Raw genomic sequence first — 20,419 nt, 5'->3', positions numbered from 1 at the left:
GCATAAATAAAATATGTAATTATTTTCTATAAAAGTTATATATATATATATTACATATAAATATGCTATTACATATAATAGTTACCTTTTATTAATTCTACTCTTTATATATCTTTTTTATTACACTTATTACACTTTCAAACGTTAAAAAAGAAAAAAACTATGGAATTTTACCTGAATATAAATTAAAGAAGTAATATTCTTTTCGAAACAATTGACTTACGTCGATTAAAAGTAATATCTAAAAAAATTATCTTTTCCAATATCGATCGTAAATTCGAGATAATATAGTTGAAATTTTAATGTTCTTGTTAATTAAGTCACTAATTTGATTTTTTTTTAATTTATTTATTTTTTTTTTCTTATATTATATGTACATTTTGACGTAGTTTAGTGAGATAAGCGGTTTATGTCGATGAAGGAATACCATTAACGTAACAATAATACACTTTAGTTACAAAGTCCATTATCAATAGAACTATTACTAATTGAATTAGATGATTAGTGATTATAAATCATCGTTAATTGAAGATAAAAGTTGAAAATAACCTTCCACCATAATCATTAAGAATTATACTAAATACAATATTTCAATAACTGCTATCAACGCACATGTAAGTGGCAATTGATAAAAAGTCACATCTTCGAAACATTATTTTACCTTCTATATTTATAATTAATATTCATTTATCCTTAAGCTTTCTACATTATCAAAACGAAACGAAAAAAAAAGGAAAAAAGAAAAAAAACTTGCATAGTCCAACTTAATGAAAAAACTCATAATCGCGACATAATAATTAAAACGCATTCGTTAGGATTAACCAACTCCGACTTTATAACTAGTCGCGGATGAATATCATTAGCGCGACAAGGAAGCGATGACTTAATACCAAGATTTTCCAATGGCATTTCTTTCATTTCATCCAAGCCCACGGTAGTTATGCCCACAAGCTCGCATTCAATGCAAGTCACCGCGCCATTCTCCACGGCGCGAATCGCTCGTTCGCTCGTGCAGTACACTTTCACCATGGCACGCGTACACTTCTGTCGGTGCATTCTATAAGGGTCGCTGGAAGAAAAATTTAGCGCCTAAACATCGCTCTCGTCATTGCCATGACACAAAGAAAGTACCGTATTCACATTGTGTGACATGCTCCAACGCTTGGGCAACAGTCACGTAATCTTCCTTGGCGGGTACCATCGCTAGGCACGGTACTTGTGCTTGTACTTGTACGTATATTTGTACTCGTACTCCTCTCCCCCATCGAGGTACTCTCTAATTCGGTAATCGTAATCAGGCGAATGGAAGCCGAGGGCACCATCACTCGGCTATCCCGTACTTCTCTCGCAACGATCCTCCGCGTCACGATCGACTTATTCAAGCGGATCTCGTTGCCACTATCGACCCCATCACGACGTTTATCCTTTAACCCCTGATAGTTTGTCGGTCGATTGTTCGCAAGGATCGCTACCGCAACAAGCTCGCTCTATCCTTTCCGGCAATCTAATTTCACTCCATCGTGTTTTAAACTTAAATTGGAAAATCCAATATGAGTATAAGACATATTGAATAATTGCAAACATTTTTATTCATTGGCGACTTTTCTATAGGGCGACATAAAAGACAAATATGTTTTTTAATTCGTTTTATAACAATAATCTTGAATATTAAGCATCGCCACTTGACCTATTAGAAGTCAAACTGTGAAAAAAAACTTTTATCATTTGCTAATTTACGCACAATATAAGTATCATACTAAATGTTAATTCAAGTATGAAACGACAACAACATTATTATGCAAACTGCATGGTTATATAATTAATCATGTCATTGGAAAGCCTATTGTTATTATACCGTTACTATTGTTATAAATATTTCTGCATACCATTAGAATTCAACTGTAATATAAATAATCAAATTGATTAAATTTTAAAATGAAACATTCTACATGGCCGGGGTTTATTAATAAAGTGTTTTTACATTGATTGCCAATAAAATTTTATATAATAATTTATTTAATTTTAATTCTATATGTCTTAATAATTTATGTGTAATAATGTGAACGTTGATTTCGTAAGGATGTTGTTCAGTTTCCAACCAATTATCATATACATTTGAACATATAGTATTTTTTTTTTTTTTTTTTTTTTTTTTTCTTTTTTTTTTATAAATTTTATCATTTATATTATCTATTAAGAATTTTGGAAAATAATATATATTTCATGTACTATTTGTAATTTAAATTTTTTATATTAAATGATAGCTATTTAAGCTGCAATTTAAAATAACTTTGAAGCAGTGTTTTTATTTAATTTTCGTTTTATTCATCAACTGAGCATAAATCATTGCAAAAGAATAACTTTGCGTATAATTTATTAAAAATTTATATTTTTTATTTGAGATTTTATTTGAGAAGAGAAAGGATCGACGAACAATAATTTTCAATAAACCTATTAACTTTACATATAAATTAATACGCTTCAACTCAACAAATATCGTGCAAAAAGCAGATTCGTACAGATTTTCTTAAATTCTAATATATGTAGTTTCACACACATTTTGTTGCACTTGTCTGTATAAAAGATATAAAATATTTAATCAATAAATTCTGAATTCTGGTACTAAAATTTTGTTTGTTCGCTATATATTGTTTATATTGTTGTTACAATGAAGAATTAAAATATTACAAGTATGTAAAATAGTAATAAAAATATGTATTAATAATATTTATTAAAAATGTAGAATATTTGCAATTCGAAGATTATGTATGTATGAATATTTTAATGAACTTGTGCTTTTAAAATGTTGGAAAAATTTCAGAAAAGTGTTTCACAAATTTTCACTACTTTTTATTTATCTTATGGGTTTAAAAATTTATTATTATATTCTATAATATATGATCATATAAAAAATGTAAATTATAATTAAAAAAAAAACAATAAGAAATTTTTGAGAAAAGATTTATATTAAAATATGAAAGATTAATTATTTAAATATTTAAATATCAAATATATTTGTAAATTACAATTATGTTTAAAAGAATATTAATATTATATATACATATATATATATATATATATATATATATATATATATACGTCTATAAACTTTATAAATATAGTATTAAAGAATAATTAAACTCATAAGATAAAATGAAAATCCTTGGTTAAAATAATTTTTAAATTTCAATTCTTCTATTAATTTGTAAATATCACGATGTTTTATCTCTAACAGCCTTATAATAAATAAAATATTACAAGTATTTTAACAAAATTATAAATAGAATTGTATTTTATATTTTACATCATAGTTATTTTTCTTGATTAACAATTTTTATATGAACCGTGAAAAGGAATGTGGATGGAAATATTAATTTGTAATTTCATGTTGATTTTGTCAAATACTGTAGCGTTGCATGCAGTTCCGAAATTTCAAAAACTTTACGTATATTTTTCATGAAATTACTTTCTTAATTTGTCCAACGAAATTTGATAATAATTTTCTAAATATATCCTTATTATAGATATGTATAAATAAAATTACGCTAAACAATTGGATACCTTGATATTCGTCTACTCCAGCAATCGAAATTCATGTACGATAAAGACGTCGACTCAACGTACTTTAAGGAACAAACTCTCACCAAACTGAATTTTACGGACTTGTAGAAATATTTGAATCGATCAGTGTCAAAAATATCTTCCAATATCTTATCCATTCTGTACTTTCTGATATCTCTCGCCTTGAATTACGAGTGTCTTTTTCTTTTCATTTCTTTTCTTTTTTACACGAGTTAATCATTAGTGGCAAATTATGCTGTCAAAATTCTATCGAAGAGCGTTATGTAAAAAGTCGTTTAGGCGCGAATTTTCAGTTTATCGCCAAAACGATTCTTAATGCGACAGTTTGTCCTGCAAGTGTATTTTCAGATTGATATCGATGCATATACGGAAATATGGTAATAGCTCATAGGTGGACTACTTTGTATAAATTATAATTACATAATTGGAAATTAAACATGACGCTTTTAATTTAATTTTCTTAATGTATAGAATTAGTTTATCTCTGAAAGTTGATCAGTGTTTAATGAGTTACTTAGCAATGCGAACCTTTTTCCTAGATAAGGATGTTTTTCGATGGAGACTGGTCTTTCAAAAAGCTAATCAAATTTTAAAAAATGGATTTTATATGTTAAGAAAATTCTTGTTAATATAAGATCAACTATGAGGGAAACCGTATGAATGTGTTTTCGCTAGATAAAACTTCGCTTAAAGTGTATCTATTTATGTGAATTAAGAATGTCGAAGTCTGAAAGAGCCTTTTGAAAAAAATTTGCATTCAATGGAGTATTATATTTAATTGATTAATATATATTCTTATCCACAAACATATAGCTTATGTTGAAAGAATCTTGAAAAATACTTCAAGCAAAGATTCGTACAATTTATAGGAATAATTATTATAACGACTATCTTGTTACATTAATCTTACAATTTTAACGAAATTTCTCATTCAGCTCACTCAGTAGAAAATAAAAGCCAAAATAGTAAATAAAAGTGTGCCAATAATACCCCATTTGCAATGAAAATAGTTGAAATAAAATGGACTACTAATATAATTAATATTGATATGAATGTAATTGAAAATTATTTAACCGAATTGTGTATTCGAGCAACCTATTCGTATCACATATATTTCTGTCCAATACGGCACATTCATCGAGCGCAAAACAACAAGAGTAATCGCATCCATTTCCCCGGACTATTCATACCAATAACAAAGCGTGCAAGGAAGCGGCACTGCACCAACGCCTGCAATTACCGGGAAGAACTTACAAACGAATGTCAATGTCGAGGGTGGCCCGAAGAATACTTGCATCGAGCAATTATTGCACCAACTAATTGACAACTTCTGTCTAACCGGCTTCTGCTGCATAACAGCACAAGTTACGCATGCGCGCTGATGGATTGCGATTGCTCGTCCGTCGTAAATTGAATTAAAATTTAATTACACGGCCGGTTCGATGGTTAGATGGTTAACGCGCTGTCAAAAGGCCGTTGTAGGTATTATATATTCCCTCGTTAATGGCTCGATGATGAAAATTTCCTCGCGAACATTTGCATCACTCGACTATTATCCATCTTGCTTGCTGCCGATTTTCATCGATCTAAACGCGAGCGCGATGATTATAATTGCGAGTGAGTTGCTTTCACTTTACGAATGCGCTGATAATATGAATGATTTCCGAATGATTTGAGCGCCCCCGGAGATAATTCCACCGACAAATGAAAATCCTGTATGCGATATTATATTCAAAGATAATTGAATAGTGCATATTTGCCGATATCGGCTCTACTTGTCTCGTGCAATTTGTAAAAAAAAAAAAAAAAACTCTGCCTGTATCATTCATGAATACAAACATGAAATTATTGGTACGATGGCGTTATTATGTAGGAACGATCAGTTTATGATCTGGTCTACATCCCCTTTATAACGATAAAAGTAAAGGAAAGTCTGTACAGGTTTGTGACTTTATAATTACCTTAAATATATAAACCTAATGCCGATTCTTTATTTAAGAATTAAATATTAATTTAAATCAGCCCGGCTACTCGAATGGTTGGTTTATTGCTTTAAACATTATGTTATTTCCGAATAGAAAATACTATTTATCTTACGACATTTCTGGATGGAATTAAAATTCCAAAACATGAAAATAGAAGGGAAAATACATATCTTAAATAACAAGATTATCATGAATCCGTTAGTCAATTTTGTATTTTATCATTTTCAATTGTCAATCTGTAATAAAAGACATATTGCTATGATTTATAAATCTTATGTAACGTCACATAATTTAAATGAAAAGAATTCAAACGTTCTATTTATTTTTCAAGAAAAAATATGTTTATTGATTTAACTATTACTACACTGGAGCAATTGCCTCTATGAGTAATATTGCTTGTACTAGCATTTCTAAAAATATTAAATATATGTATATATATATACGTATATAATACATTAGAAAATTAAAATTAATGAGCGGATAAGAAGGCAGTACGATCATCGATCCAAAATATGTATAATTTCTTTACGTAGCAAAGTAATTGTGAAGCACACACTAAAGAAATCAGTTTCTTTGTATCTTACACGATTTCTTAACTGATAAATTATGATTATTGTGATACGGCGAAATCAGTATTTCTTTATTGTAAGTACATCGCGGCTATGAATATCTTCTATTTTAATCTTATTTTTATACATATTATGAGCTAAATCTAAATTTCATAATGGTTAAGAAATCTATATTCAATTGAAATGAAATTTTTAATATTACTATGTACATCGTTTCATTGAGGAATTATACGCAACATTTGATTTATATTACCTAAGATTTCCGTTGCCGTAAAAATCACAAATAGTCAAGAAAATTGTTTTTTTTTTAATCGATTCGAAATATATATATATATATATATATATATATATATATATATATATATGAAATCAGTTTTCTGCTGAATTACTTATATATATTTAACATTTTCAAGACAGTCAATTTAAATAATTTTTTAAAAGTTTTATCATTTATACAGTAAATGTAATTCATTTGTCCCATAATCACAATAAAATTAATATCATAATACAAATGATGACTATTATGGTAAATGATAAAATCTAGTCTACATTATCATCATAATTTTTAGTCTCATCAACTACGAAATTTTTCAGTAAACTAGAAAATTTATCTTAATTGTTGCCGATCGACAAACGCAAATTAATTAGCTCAATGGCAAGGTATAAGGCAGCTCACGTGCCACTATGTATCTTTCGCAATTTCTACGCAAAATGCGTAAATATACACGTGAGACTTTCCGTAATCTGTACGTCCTGAAATACGTGTATGCGCTTAAATTTTTTAGCGATCTGTATAACGAAATGAATGGAATGGCGCGTGAACGCCATTTTTCACCGATGCACAAAGACCTCGTGAATTGAAATTATGAGCTTTGAAATTTTATTCGATCAAAAGCCGATTATGTAAGCGTAATAGAGTTCTTAAAGGAATTGACCGTTTAAAGATTGTGCGGATGTTGCAAAGTTGGAAGTCCACCATATTACATGAAAGCCTAATAAGAAGTCATGAAATTTTGTTTTTCTGCCTTTGAAGTATACACGCGGTTCGTACTAATTTTTATTTATCGGCTAGGAAAGATTAATTGGACGCTCTCGGTGATAAGGTACTTATGATGTGATATACCGATTTTCTATTAAGAAAAAATACTATATCCATAATTTTCTACCTGTACATAATTTAATGTTGAATTATTTACAAGATGATTACACGTCATACGATGGTACAATTACTACAATACAAAATAAATGATTATATAGTCTTTATTTTCTAACGAGTACAAAGTGGATACTATTTTAAAAATTATTAGACTACAAAATATTTATAAAGTCTTGTGGTAAGCCAATTATAACTAACTAATATATAATAATCGTATATATAATGTATATAATATATCGGTTATAATAAATTTATTATACAAGATACAAGTATACAAGATATAGTACTCGTAAGTAAGTTGCTACATATTTAACCATATAAAGGTGTAACTAATTATATTTTAAAAACTGAATTTCTACTTTTAATTATAGATTTCATAATATGTAACTCAAGAATTTATATAAAATAATTATGTAAATTTCCCAAACCAAAATCAATGAAATTTTCAATGAATCTGTAGAACTGTAGAACTTTTACACTTTGTTAAATTAACGACTGCCAACATATATTGTTCAATTAACGTTTTATTTATATAATTAAATTCTTTGCCTTAATTCATTATGCAATTTAGAATGAATAATCGCTATTACTTATTAGGAAGATGTCATAATTTGGTAACTAATAGAAACTATTGGATAGATAAAACAATATTAGCACAATGTTCACATGGAATTAGTAATGTTAATATATGTTAATACGATGATTTTGCTTCTTGATAAAAGAATAAATTTTAGAATAAAATAAAAGTATAATTTGTATAGGATTTCGTATGAGAAATCAATAATAATGATTTTTTTTAATGAAAATTGTTTCATAAAATATCTCAAAATATTAGTTTTTAATCCATTTGCATAAAATACTTTTATGCAAATAGTAATGAAAAAAAATAAAATTGCAAGAATTTTATTCTCACCATTAATTCAAGGGACTTTCAAGTATGTAGTAATTGTTATAACTATTATTCAAATGTATACATTTATATAATTAAACTCATAATCAATGATAAATTGTTTGCAATTAATATAGAAATTAATTTCTTCGTAATGATTATCCGGTTTCATGACGCATCTTATTAGAAGATGCTAATTTATTATTGAATATAAATTAACCGATATTATCAGATTTTATTTGCGGGAATTTTAACTAGATAGCACGTAATTAAGAAAGCCTTATTAAATAATAAATAAGTGTTCATCTTAACAAGATCACCTTTCACGTTTTATATAAATAATAATTACAGATTCTTGCATTATATAAAAATTTACAAAAGTTACATCTTCGTCCCCCGTATTGCAAAGTCTCAAAGAAAAAAAACATACCATTCTCCCTCTGTAGCATTGTATACAATGTCTTTTTCTTTCTCTTTTTCTTCATCTTTTTTCTCCGTAGCATTGTAGAAAAATAAGACTACCGTCAATGATCAATTAATTGTCACGCTCGTTTAGCGAGGCTAAAGTTCCAATTATCGATACATCCTTTTGCCAATTGACGAACTACTTCAATGCAATTATCCCAATTCGCGTGCAATTTTCCGCGAATGTACGAGTGTGTCTGTAAAGAGAAGGAAATTCTTGTCGCGACGAAATTCGTACAAAATATCTAGATCGGCCATTGAGTATAACGAGAACGGATTAATGGTTGTATGTAGTGTGATAGCTTAATAAAAGGGCCTTAAGAATTATTGCTAGTCGGAGCCGAATGTTACATGGTTTTTTCCTTGATGTAAAAAAAAAAAAAAAAAAAAAAAAAAAAAAAAAAAAAAGTCAAGAGCGAGAAATAACGCACTATGTTGAGGTTAGTTAGGAGTTGGTCGTATTATTGGCTAGATTTAAGTGAAACTGGAGTTGCCGATTGACGGCGAAGGATTTCGAGTTCTTACCACTTTTAGTTTATTTTATCTTATTTTATTTTTTAATTAGTAAACATGACATATCCAACACTTGTAATTAGTTTGGCGATATATATATACGTTTTAAAGATTTCAAAAATAATTATAGGTACTAATGGTATTGGCAAATGAATTTATAAGAAAAAATTTTCATCATTGTTGAGTCTTTATTACTAAAAATGATATTCTTACACATTTCTAATCTCTATTAATTAAATGAAATCCTAATTATTGAATGAAATTAATAAGTTTGTTGATTTTCCGTGTGTATTGTAGATGAATTTGCCTTTGTCATTTTATTGGATAATTTTATCCTTAATTGAAAACGTTTTTCATAAAAATCTATTTGAATCTATTAAGAATCGTATCCTTAATCGTTTTATATAAATGCTTATCGTACTATTATGTAAATAATAATTTATTGTAAATAATAATCTTTTCGCATAGTGGATAGTACTAGACACTCGATTCCGTTTATCACAATTCAAATATGATCACGTTCCCTGCCATTAAGCTAATTAGTAGCTTAGAACTTCAACTCGATAAATTAATCAGCTTATTAGAAAATAACAGCAAATGTCACCTCATAGATGAGGGCTAATTGATTATAAGTCCAATTACATACGTGTTGGTAACGATGAGAAATAATAACGCGTATGTCGCCTCCGGTTGACATCTACGATTATCAATTTGCGACGGAACGTTCCTCTTTTTCCTTTCATGAGATCAGATTAACCTTAAATAATCACCGTTGCTCCTCTCGCTGGACCAATTAGATCTCTGACCATTATATATTGGATCTGCTCGTTATCTTAATAAGAAATTGGCACAAATAGCTGTGCATTGTTCCATTTTTTCTATTTCAATGAAACACCGATTATTGTAAACAATTGGAGCCATTGGAGCCATTGGAGCCATAGAGAGACTGTAATGAGCGGTTGACCCTTTAAATCATACTATATTATACTATAATCGATTCTCTATTATTAAAATATTTAATATTTCAAATAATTTATATGCGCAGAGCTGGCAATTTAACGATAATACGTTTTATAATTGAAACTCAACGTGTTAATTAATGGCCTGTAATTCAAAACTTTAACGTCCAAACAAATAATCTTATGTTTTCAAGCTTAATTATAAATACGTATTGAATTTATTTATTAATCAACAGCATATTTAACACTACATCGGTTATATATATATATATATATATATATATATATATATTTAATAATCTCTTCTTTTCAAATAAAATAACTAATATTTAATCTTTCAAATTTTACGTTTAAATTCACTTAGGCTTGATTTTTTAACATCAAACGTCCATTTTGAAATAATAAAATGCTTCTAAAAGTTTAATAACTTCATTTGACAAACATGAAAAGTGTTTGGATTATATACTTAAGAGTATATACTTGACGTAAGTGGTTAGGGAAATATGTTACAAATTTCCGAATCATATTAAGAAAATCATTAAAAAGAATATTATGTTTTAAACGTGGCAATTTAACAAATATAATTTCTTTGGATATGAATATTAAAATATCAGTTACTACATTAATAGATCTAAAATTGGATTTCGAGCATCATTATCAACATTTATTTCGACTTTATCGAGCAATTCAAAAATTTATCGATGCACTTTATTTTTTAAATATGTAATTGAATAGCATCAAATGCTTTAGTGTTCATTGAAATTATGGCCAACTTATACGTAAACACATATACGCTCGCACATCTTATAAATAAAAATACGTTTATGCAGTAATTAATAATAGAGTACGTGTATACGTCAACGTTAAGCTTGCCAATTTAATATCATTTAATTGGCATTTTACATTAATTCACATAATTTGGCTACTGTCATTCATCTAAAAATCCAATAAAGTATCCGTAGATGCTGTAAACTTTCTCTATCAGCACTAATACGCTCAGCTCGATGCCGTGAATATACCAACGTTACGGGACCAAAATTCCATCGATATTAATCGATTTTACGTAAAGTGGGAAAGCGCGTGCAAGGGCGTCATAAGGAAAAGTGATGTTGCTTTATGGCCAGACTATAGCATAACTCGGCGGAGATGTCTTCTCTCATGTGTATTCAGATGAATATTTGCACCGCCGATGAAAGTGGACTACTTTCGCGAGTGCATAAATAAAGGTGTTTCCGCACGAATGCGTTGGCCAAAACAACGAGCGCACACGTGTAATCGTCCCGGAGAATTAAATCTCGAATGCTGTTATCAGGCTGCGGATCGATCTAGTTTTCTTAAGCGATGAATTTGCCTCGACAGCTTGTCAATTACAAGTTTCTCAGGCTCGATTTTCTTAATGTTTTCATTGCTTCTTATTTATTGGTATATTAATGTAGGTGCCAGCATTTGATTTTTAAATTAATGAAAGTTGCGTATAATATTGATATAGAGATTTATATAATTGACCCAGAAATTGGTTACATACGAAGGTATTGTAATTGTATAATGGTATTGTAATTGCTACAAGATTTTTGTTTACATAATCAATATGGGGTAAGATAAGGGGTGCTTCGGTGTCTGTAGTATCTGTGCATCCTTTTTCTTATCGAACGTGCATAAAAGTATTATTGTACATGGGCTTATTTTAATTCGGGTATTACCAAACGACAAATGTCTAAGCATTTGCCCATGATTATGTATCGATCAGTCGACATATAGTTGTTTATTAAAGGTTCGTTAAAGCCATTTATTTACAGAATAATTACTTATAGGTGTAATGAAATGGGATACTTGAAGATGTAAAAAAGAATATCTTGAATATCTTATTTATTTTGAGCATTATATCGGGTGGGGCAAAAAAATTATTAAAAAAAAAAATTGACAATTGAATACAATGTTATTTTATTATATTATAGCCATCTACAGCTTAACATTTATATTTATACAAGACTTTCATGAATAATTTATATTAAAAATAATTTTATTATTATTTTTCTTAAATATTGAGTATAAATATTTTAAAAAATATGGTACTGATAGAAAACAATTAATGAAAATTTGTTAATAAACTTTATTACACCAAATCAGCCTAAATATTCCTTCCTAATATTACTGCTTTGAAGAAATCGAAAAATGCACAATAAATTTAACGGACAAAATATTTCAATGTTACAGTATGCGAAGAATGCTTTCGCACCTTATTAATCCTGGAGGATTAATTTCACGAGATTTTACTCATAAAGGCGTACGACATTGATAGTATAATTGAAAATTGATGCCTAGAGCTCTCCATTGTTCACGTAATAGTTGAGAGATCGATATGGAAATATGTAAAGGGCGTCACACCGACATTTTTCTTATTTTATCTTATTATTCTACATTTGATCAAGGATACCAACCAGCCTTTGCAACTAGATGTTTGTATTGTGTAAGACATGCAACCATGAACTTTGTACATAAGACTGAATGTAATATTTTAATTTGTTTTATTAGACTGCAACTTTTCAATTTTCTTTTTTTCTTTTTCTCTTTTTTCTTTTTTTCTCTCTCTCTCTCTCTCTCTTTTTACAATAGCACAGTATTTAGTATTTCTTTGAAAATTTGTCAGACGCGTTGCTGTTTTAGACATGACAATTTTGCAGCGATTGTCTGTTCCAGAAGATAAATGTAAAGTAATGTGCTTCATCGATGTAAATGTGAGAAATCTAGAAGCTGCACTCAAAAATTCTTTTCATATTTTAGGAAATTGTCTAGATATTTGATATCGTTAATTTGACGCTACCGAGCTTGAAAAAATTAAAAAATATTTCATGAATGCTGCTTGCTCATCCTACGCTACCACTAACACATATTAATATTTCCAAAAATTTAAGTGGCATCCAAGTCCACTTGGATAGAATAGAAAAATCTTTTGCATTTGGAAAAGACATTTACTTAATATAACACTTGTTAATTGCTTTACTTTTATTTTTAATAAAAATTATTATACCGCGATTAACTACATTAACAATGCTTGCCTATTTAATTAAAAATTCTAATTTTTATTTAGCTTTATGGTATTTTGAATTCGTATCTTTCGAGAAATAAGATATATACTTGTGAGGAATCTCTAGTTATGGCTAATTTTTTTTTCTTTTGCATATGTAAAATAAAATTACATTCAATTTTATTGGACATTACTTTTACAAAATTTTGTCAGATAAGCTTTTGATAATTTAAGTATTGGTAAATGGATTAAAAAAAAAATAAAAAAATAAAAAAATAAATAAATAAAAAAAAAAGAAAAAAATGGAAATACCGGGACTAATGATTGTCAATTGATGCCATATTCATTCAAAATAGTAATTAAAAGAAATCAGTAATTAAGTAAAAGTAGTCGACCAGATAGTCTCGATGATCGATATGATGTCAACAATCGATACGATAATTATGGAAATGTGCATTAAGAAAAAAAGAACAGAAAAACATTGTTTCGTGCCCATTGACATCGCACGATGTTAGTACGATGTCGTCGGTACAATGGAAAAAATGCAGCAGTCAACGCGAATCACGAAATGCACAATAACAGTGTAGTCACGGATGCACAACACTCACAAACTAACTGTTCGGTAGAATCAAAATGCACGGCGGAGACTCACCTGCAATGAGTCGCTCCTGCGGATAACCCGATACTCGGCTACCGGCAACAAGTGCAATAGCCAACAACTGTACGAGCATCGTCTTCATGATCACTGCCGGGGTAAGATTATCGAGTCGCGGTTTTTTTTTTTTTTTTTTTTTTTTTTTTTTTTTTTCAAATAAACGATCACTCCTTACACCGACGCGTATGATAAAACTGGCACGCCACTTTTAATACAGAGAGGCAGACGATCGAAGCGAGAGGGAATGACTTTTATATGCGTGTGCGTATGTGTTTGCATACGTGTGCGCGCGTGCGCGTGTGTTGGTATTCTCGTGTGTTAGTGTGTGAGGCCTGTGCTTGATGGGTGTCGGGAGATGGGTAGCGGGTGTGTGTGTGTGTGTGTGCGTGAGCGGCGAAAAGAGGAGATGAAGACGAAGTGGGGGTGTGCAGCGGAGGTGCGTGTCTGGTCGTGGCTGCTGTCGCTGACAGACTGTGCTGCGGCAATCTGGAGGGCCGGCAGCCGCTTTCACTGGTTTTATACGGCGCGGCTGCACGAGAGCGCCTCTTCCGAGTGGCAGACTGAGGAGGTGGGGGGCCAGCGCTCGCCGGGAGACAAGCGCCTGAGGATGATCCCTCGGGTGGCGAGGCTCGGTCGGGATATGGCCGGGGGCCTGGGGGTCCGTGGTCACGGTACTCGCGCGACTTCCGGGAGCGGATGCGCCCTCGGACCATTTCGGCATAAACAGTCGCTCTTTCACGCGACTGAGCACTCGATTTATTAAGCAGTTGGCGGTAATAATGCGATTTTGTTTCTCGGGCTTGGGGAGGTGTAAGTGCCGGCGGGCGGCGACTCGCCTACTGTCGATTACACATATCTCGTGTGAATGTTGAGCGCGGCTGCCGGATCCTGTTGTGTATCGTGGATTTTAATGGATTTTATGGGTGTAATTGGCATATGGACTAGAGAATGAATTACCATTTAGTTAGTTTTAAGGCGATAAGATATGTAATAGGCGTTTAATGAAAATTTAAGACGTATTTTAGTTGGATCGAGGCAAGATGGAAGTATCGTCAAATTATAAATTATACATTATATATATATATATATATATATATATATTGAAATTTATCGAGCCACTTTGCTAATTGTGGTGACCATTATTTACGTGTAAGAATTTTGAATTTTGATAAATCAAGTATACACTTTAACGGTGATTCGAATACAAATTTAAATCCAGTCCGATTAATATAGTACGTGTTTGTTTATGGTTAATGAACGATAATTCGAAGAGTCAAATACGAATTTCAATATGTTCAATCAAGTCAATTATTTGCTCGAATGAACTTGATTTTTCATTAAGTCGTAATAATATGACGACAACCGTTATATGAAATACCATGATCGATAGAATTTTTTATGTATTGCTTGTAGATGAATATGTAATTAGAGAAATGTTAAATATTAGAAGATGATTCGGTGTTTATAAGAAAAATTACTTACATCATTATGCTAAAGGGAATTAAAATTGAAGAAATATACGAACATTTTTCTCAAATGAACGATTGTAACATTTTATTAAAAACTGTTTTAAAAAACTTAACGAAATATTATTCTGTATAAAAAATGTGCATTCCCATTACTAGATTCAAATAGCAGAAAAATACAATTATTGCATTAAAAATGTAATAAACACATTGTAACACAGGCTTTTATTTATTTTTTCATTGTTTTTAAAGAATTTTGTTTAATTGAAATCATATATTACGAGAATATAATCTGGGACTTAGCTTTATAACATGTATAATTAGTTTTTTAAGTAATCGTTGGAACGGAATATTTTAAAAACTTTTTCTTCTTAAAATTTTAGCATATGAGCGTTAACGACACAAATATTCATGAAATATATAGCACCATCATCCCGGCCAAAAAATTCAATTTTTCTATTTTACAATTATGAGTTGTATTATAGTTGACAAAAAATTCTTGGTATTAGTCATAACTCTAATTGCATAAAGTTGTAAAATTATTCCTTTCGAGCTTATATAGAAATAATATATAATTATATAAATATATAATTAATATAATATACGAATAATATTATAATGTCAATTTACAGTTACAATGTCTTCGTTAATTCGTATTTCATTCTGCTAGGAAGAATTATGAGATAACAATGTTTTTCGTAAAAAAGCAAACAATTTTATTTATCCATCCTCCCACTTATTTTCACTTATTCCCGTATGTAAAATACATTGATAATGCATGAAAAAATTTCAAGTTTATTCTACATAGTCTTTCAGGAGCATGACGAAAACTTTTAATACTAATTTGGCAAACAAGTTAGAAATGAACATCTATGAAATTACTCTGTATCACTTATTCATTGTAATAATTTAATTTTAAATCACGTATGCAATAGTGTTTGCTCATTTTATGTTCTGTAAGTAGCACAGAAAGCATTGCAAATAGATTTCAGAAAGTTCGATATGTAAATGAGCGTAACTTACACGACATAAAATGCTTTCTAAATATCTGTCATATTGTGAATCATTTGAATGATAACTTAAATTCTCAAGTTTAATGAAATTGGATCGATTTAATGAAAAAAAAAAAAAAATAAATAAATAAATAATAAAATAAAATAAAACAAAAAAAATAAATAAAACGGTTTTACTTTGTTAAAAGGCTTGTGAAATAAGATACACATGCTAACAATCATATATATGTCATAACAGATCCAGTTCATCGTTAAATAATGCAATTACATGATTATTACTAAAACAAATTAATTAACATTTAATTATTAAAGTATAATTTCACTCAAATTTCGTATCCTATGGCCTAAAATTTTTAACTGCCATCTCATATTGTTTTTGTATTGCAATAATTTCATTGGGTATCGGGTTATTCCAGTAATGTATTTTATTCATTCCTTTCAATCAAATTTACCATAAAAACTATATTTGTTGGTATTATTTACTTATAGTTACCTCTATATTAATAAAAATTAACGATAATTATATACGACGAGAAAACTCAAAATTATTATTATGGCATCATAATCTTAGAAAAAGCTTAATTTTTTTGTTGTTGAAAACATTTCAATACAATTTAATGAAATATTATAACAAATAATTACTATTATAAGCTTTTATATTTAGTGTAAATACAAATTGCCAAACAAAGTAACAACATGTTTGTTTTTTTTTTTTTTTTTTTTATAATATATTACAATATGAAAACTAAATCGTCGAATTTATGAAATTATGGAAAAAATACACATAATACTGGCTCCAGTTTATGAATTAATTTACCATTAATTACAATCGATCTTTTTATTTATTTAACATAAAACAGCTATATCTCGTCAAATTCTTAAATCTCTTTTCGTTTTTACTTAATTTTTTATTTACACATTTATTTATTCTCTTGATATTTGATCATTTTATTGATTATATGATACTTTAGGTTCGAAATTAGGTTCGAACAATATAGGAGTATTTACAACTACAATATATAAATAAAAGAATGGGGGGAAAAAAAGGAAGAAAAAAATTAAGAGAATCGTAGACAAATCTCGCAATATAAATTTTCCTAGATAGCAATCATCTTTTTGTCCTATTAGAGGTTTGTGTGCACCTAAGATGAATATTATGGGAGTGGAGCGACTTCTCTCAATAATATGATGCGTGCAGCCGTCAGGAAACGTGAAAAACTCTATTTATGGCTAAAACCGCATTGTTTTCGCGAGCACGTGCTAATCGCGTACTTGACAAATTCCTCCAACTCGGCTGTACTCAATGTGGAAAGGAGCACGTATTTTTGTTACGAAACTGCCTTCACGGCACGGGTGCACGGGCGATTATTTTTCAGTCTTCTTTCGGTGAGAAGAACGCCGAGGCTTTATGCATCATTTGAAAAACGAGCTGTCAAAAATGAAGAGGCTCACGCTAAGGAGCGCATAAATTTTCTTTAAATGGTTGATTTTGAAAGCGATACACCAAACGTCCATTTTTTCTTTCTTATTCTCAATCATAATGAAAGTACGTTTGCCATGGCTTCATGTTTCATTAATTATTGAGTAAAAGCATGGAAGAGAAAATTACAAGTTTCGAAGCTGCAAATAAAACCAATGCTGTAAGCTAAAAAGTTTTAATGTGCTGCTCCATAGGCCATTTTCCAGAATAAAATGTTTCCTTCTTAATAATTAAGTTGAATTTGATTAACACATTTGAATTTTTTTTTTTTTTTTTTTTTTTTTTTTTTTTTTTACAAAGCCAGCGCATTAACTTCTCTAAATATTCGTTTGACTGGTTGTGGCAGTTATCTACTTTTATGAATATATTATATTAATTATATATATTTTGTATATGTTTTGCGGTATAATTTTTGTCTAAAATTGACAGGCACTGTAATATTTCAACAAATGCTCAATTTTTTTTACCCCCTGAATACGCACGGCAATCGGCAAAAGTATGGAAATGTCATTTGTCTTATGACTGTCATTTAACGCTACTTCATAACGGTCAATGTATCGTTAATATACATATTTCACTCCATATTTCTGTTCGGCGGAGAAAAAAAAAAAAAACAAAAAAAATATTATCACGGATTAATTACTACATACGCCCAAGACGCGAGAAGAACTGGATAATAAAATTGTCCCATTGCATTTGGATAATAAATTTTATAAAATTATCAGAACGGCTCTATCATTACGATAGTTCTCAATCAATAGCACACGAAATATAATGTAAACAAGGATTTTTTTCTAACGTGAATATCTAAAGTCGTAAACGTCATTAATTCTCTTATGTTTCGCATAATTTACAAGAAAAGCAAATCGACGGGTAAGAAATTGATAAGCATTAAATGAATGATTAAGTTCATGCGGCCATTAGTATGCCTTCGGAATATAAGAGTTAAAAACAATTTGCCGCAACGCAAGCGCTGCCGCTAAAATCTCGTTACCTAAGAGATAACACCTAAACAAGAATGCCCATGTCAACAGGCGCAAACGCCAGATCTTTCCGTCCTCCGCTTTCACGAGCATTTTTCATTTTTCCTTCCAAGTCCCGTCGACTACCGCAGCGCTCGACGATCATCGCAAAATCACAACATACGACGTCGGACTTGGCCGCTGTTTCCGTACTGATCGGCATCGCGGATTAGCTGTGAATTATAGCGGACTCGCGCAGGGAGCGACGCCGACTGAAAAACCTAGAGATTGTCGCGGACGCATTCGATTTCGAGGTTTCACCGCTCGTACATTTAGCCGACTGGGACTGGGATTCGTTTTTACCTTGCGTGTTTCTAAAGATTGCGTTTTGACTTGGCGAAAAAAATGTGATCTTCGGCCAACGTGTTGCGGTCGCTTGTCTCAGCTCCTCCGTCTTTTATTCTTATTGGCTCCTACACTAATAGACTATGTATTTTATACATTATTAAAGTTACATGTTTTATGCATTGGTTGTGAAGTGTAAGTTTCAGTCAGTTTTCTCGATAAAATATCTATTTACTTTGCTCGGGTGAATATAAATTTGTCCCTTGAAATAAATACTCATCAATTGGTTGAGCGTTTTTTACTTTTTATATCAATATACAATACAACAAACGCTCTTTTAACAATTAATATTAACATTATTATTAGGAACATCATATATACATATCTTATATACATATATATATATATATATATATATATATATATATATAATCATAAATATAGATTATTGAAAATATTGTAATATTAATAGTGCGGAATAATACATGAGAGGATATTTTCGAACAATTGCTGTCACATCACAATGTAGTTGAAACTTCTTTACAAAAGAATCACATATTTTGTTGAAAAGATTCGATTTTGTTTCAATTCACAGACGAAAGGTAAGTAACTTTCATGTCGTTTTTTCTACATTTTTCTCCTTCATTATTTCTTTCTTTCTTTCTTTCTTTCTTTCTTTCTTTCTTTCTTTCATTCTTTCTTTCATTCTTTCTTCCCTCTATTCTTTTTTTGTTATTGTCATTTAAAGAACACTGAGAATTACGCAAAAACATTGATTGATTATTCAGCTTGAAGACCAATGCTTTTATAATTCACTTTATCGCTACATCAGCATTCAAAAAACAACTCAATCAAGAAATTTCGACTAATGTATCGATTAGTGACATGGAAATATACAGATTTAATTGTTTGACCTAAATGTTCAAATTTGTCCGAAAAAAATTTCAAAAGGAGTTACAATGATCGCAGCACTTATGGTTTTTTGTGACCTGCATTTATATATGTGGTTACTCAATGATGATGTATCCATTAAATATAATGAGAGCTATCTATTGTAATATTTTATTGATTTGTGCGTTGGCAATTGACCTACTTTTACAAAACAGAAGTTACAAGTTATTTAATTTATCAATCAAATATAATTTTCTACTTATATAATTATACCAACGTCTTTTACTGGTGAAGTTTTTTTCTTTTTTTTCTTTAATAGAATTCTTTTATCGTGAAAATGAAATTTACATTTAATTCGTTAAAAAGGAAATAATAAAAAATACATTTACTCGTTAAAATCTTTAATCTTTTACAAAGTTCTATTATGCCGTATGTTTAGTAGGAATGTGCCATCGATTGATTAT

The 20,419-nt window shown here is 29.8% G+C and overlaps 1 protein-coding gene across 1 annotated transcript in view; it reads right to left on the bottom strand.

The window, feature by feature from the left end:
- Positions 1-13,909, bottom strand: part of LOC105363670 (uncharacterized) — a 145,879-nt gene extending 131,970 nt beyond the window's left edge. Inside the window, exon 1 of the mRNA XM_011501420.1 lies at positions 13,796-13,909. Within this exon, the coding sequence (XP_011499722.1) occupies positions 13,796-13,883 (88 nt within the window). The 5' untranslated portion in view covers positions 13,884-13,909. The remainder of the gene's footprint in view (positions 1-13,795) is intronic.
- Between the last annotated feature and the right edge of the window lie 6,510 nt (positions 13,910-20,419).

This window comes from Ceratosolen solmsi, unplaced genomic scaffold (assembly GCF_000503995.2).
Source record: "Ceratosolen solmsi marchali unplaced genomic scaffold, CerSol_1.0 scaffold3, whole genome shotgun sequence".
Classification (NCBI taxonomy): domain Eukaryota; kingdom Metazoa; phylum Arthropoda; class Insecta; order Hymenoptera; family Agaonidae; genus Ceratosolen; species Ceratosolen solmsi.
The sequence above is the reverse complement of the archived record's forward strand: the minus strand, read 5'-3'. Positions and strand labels throughout refer to the sequence as shown.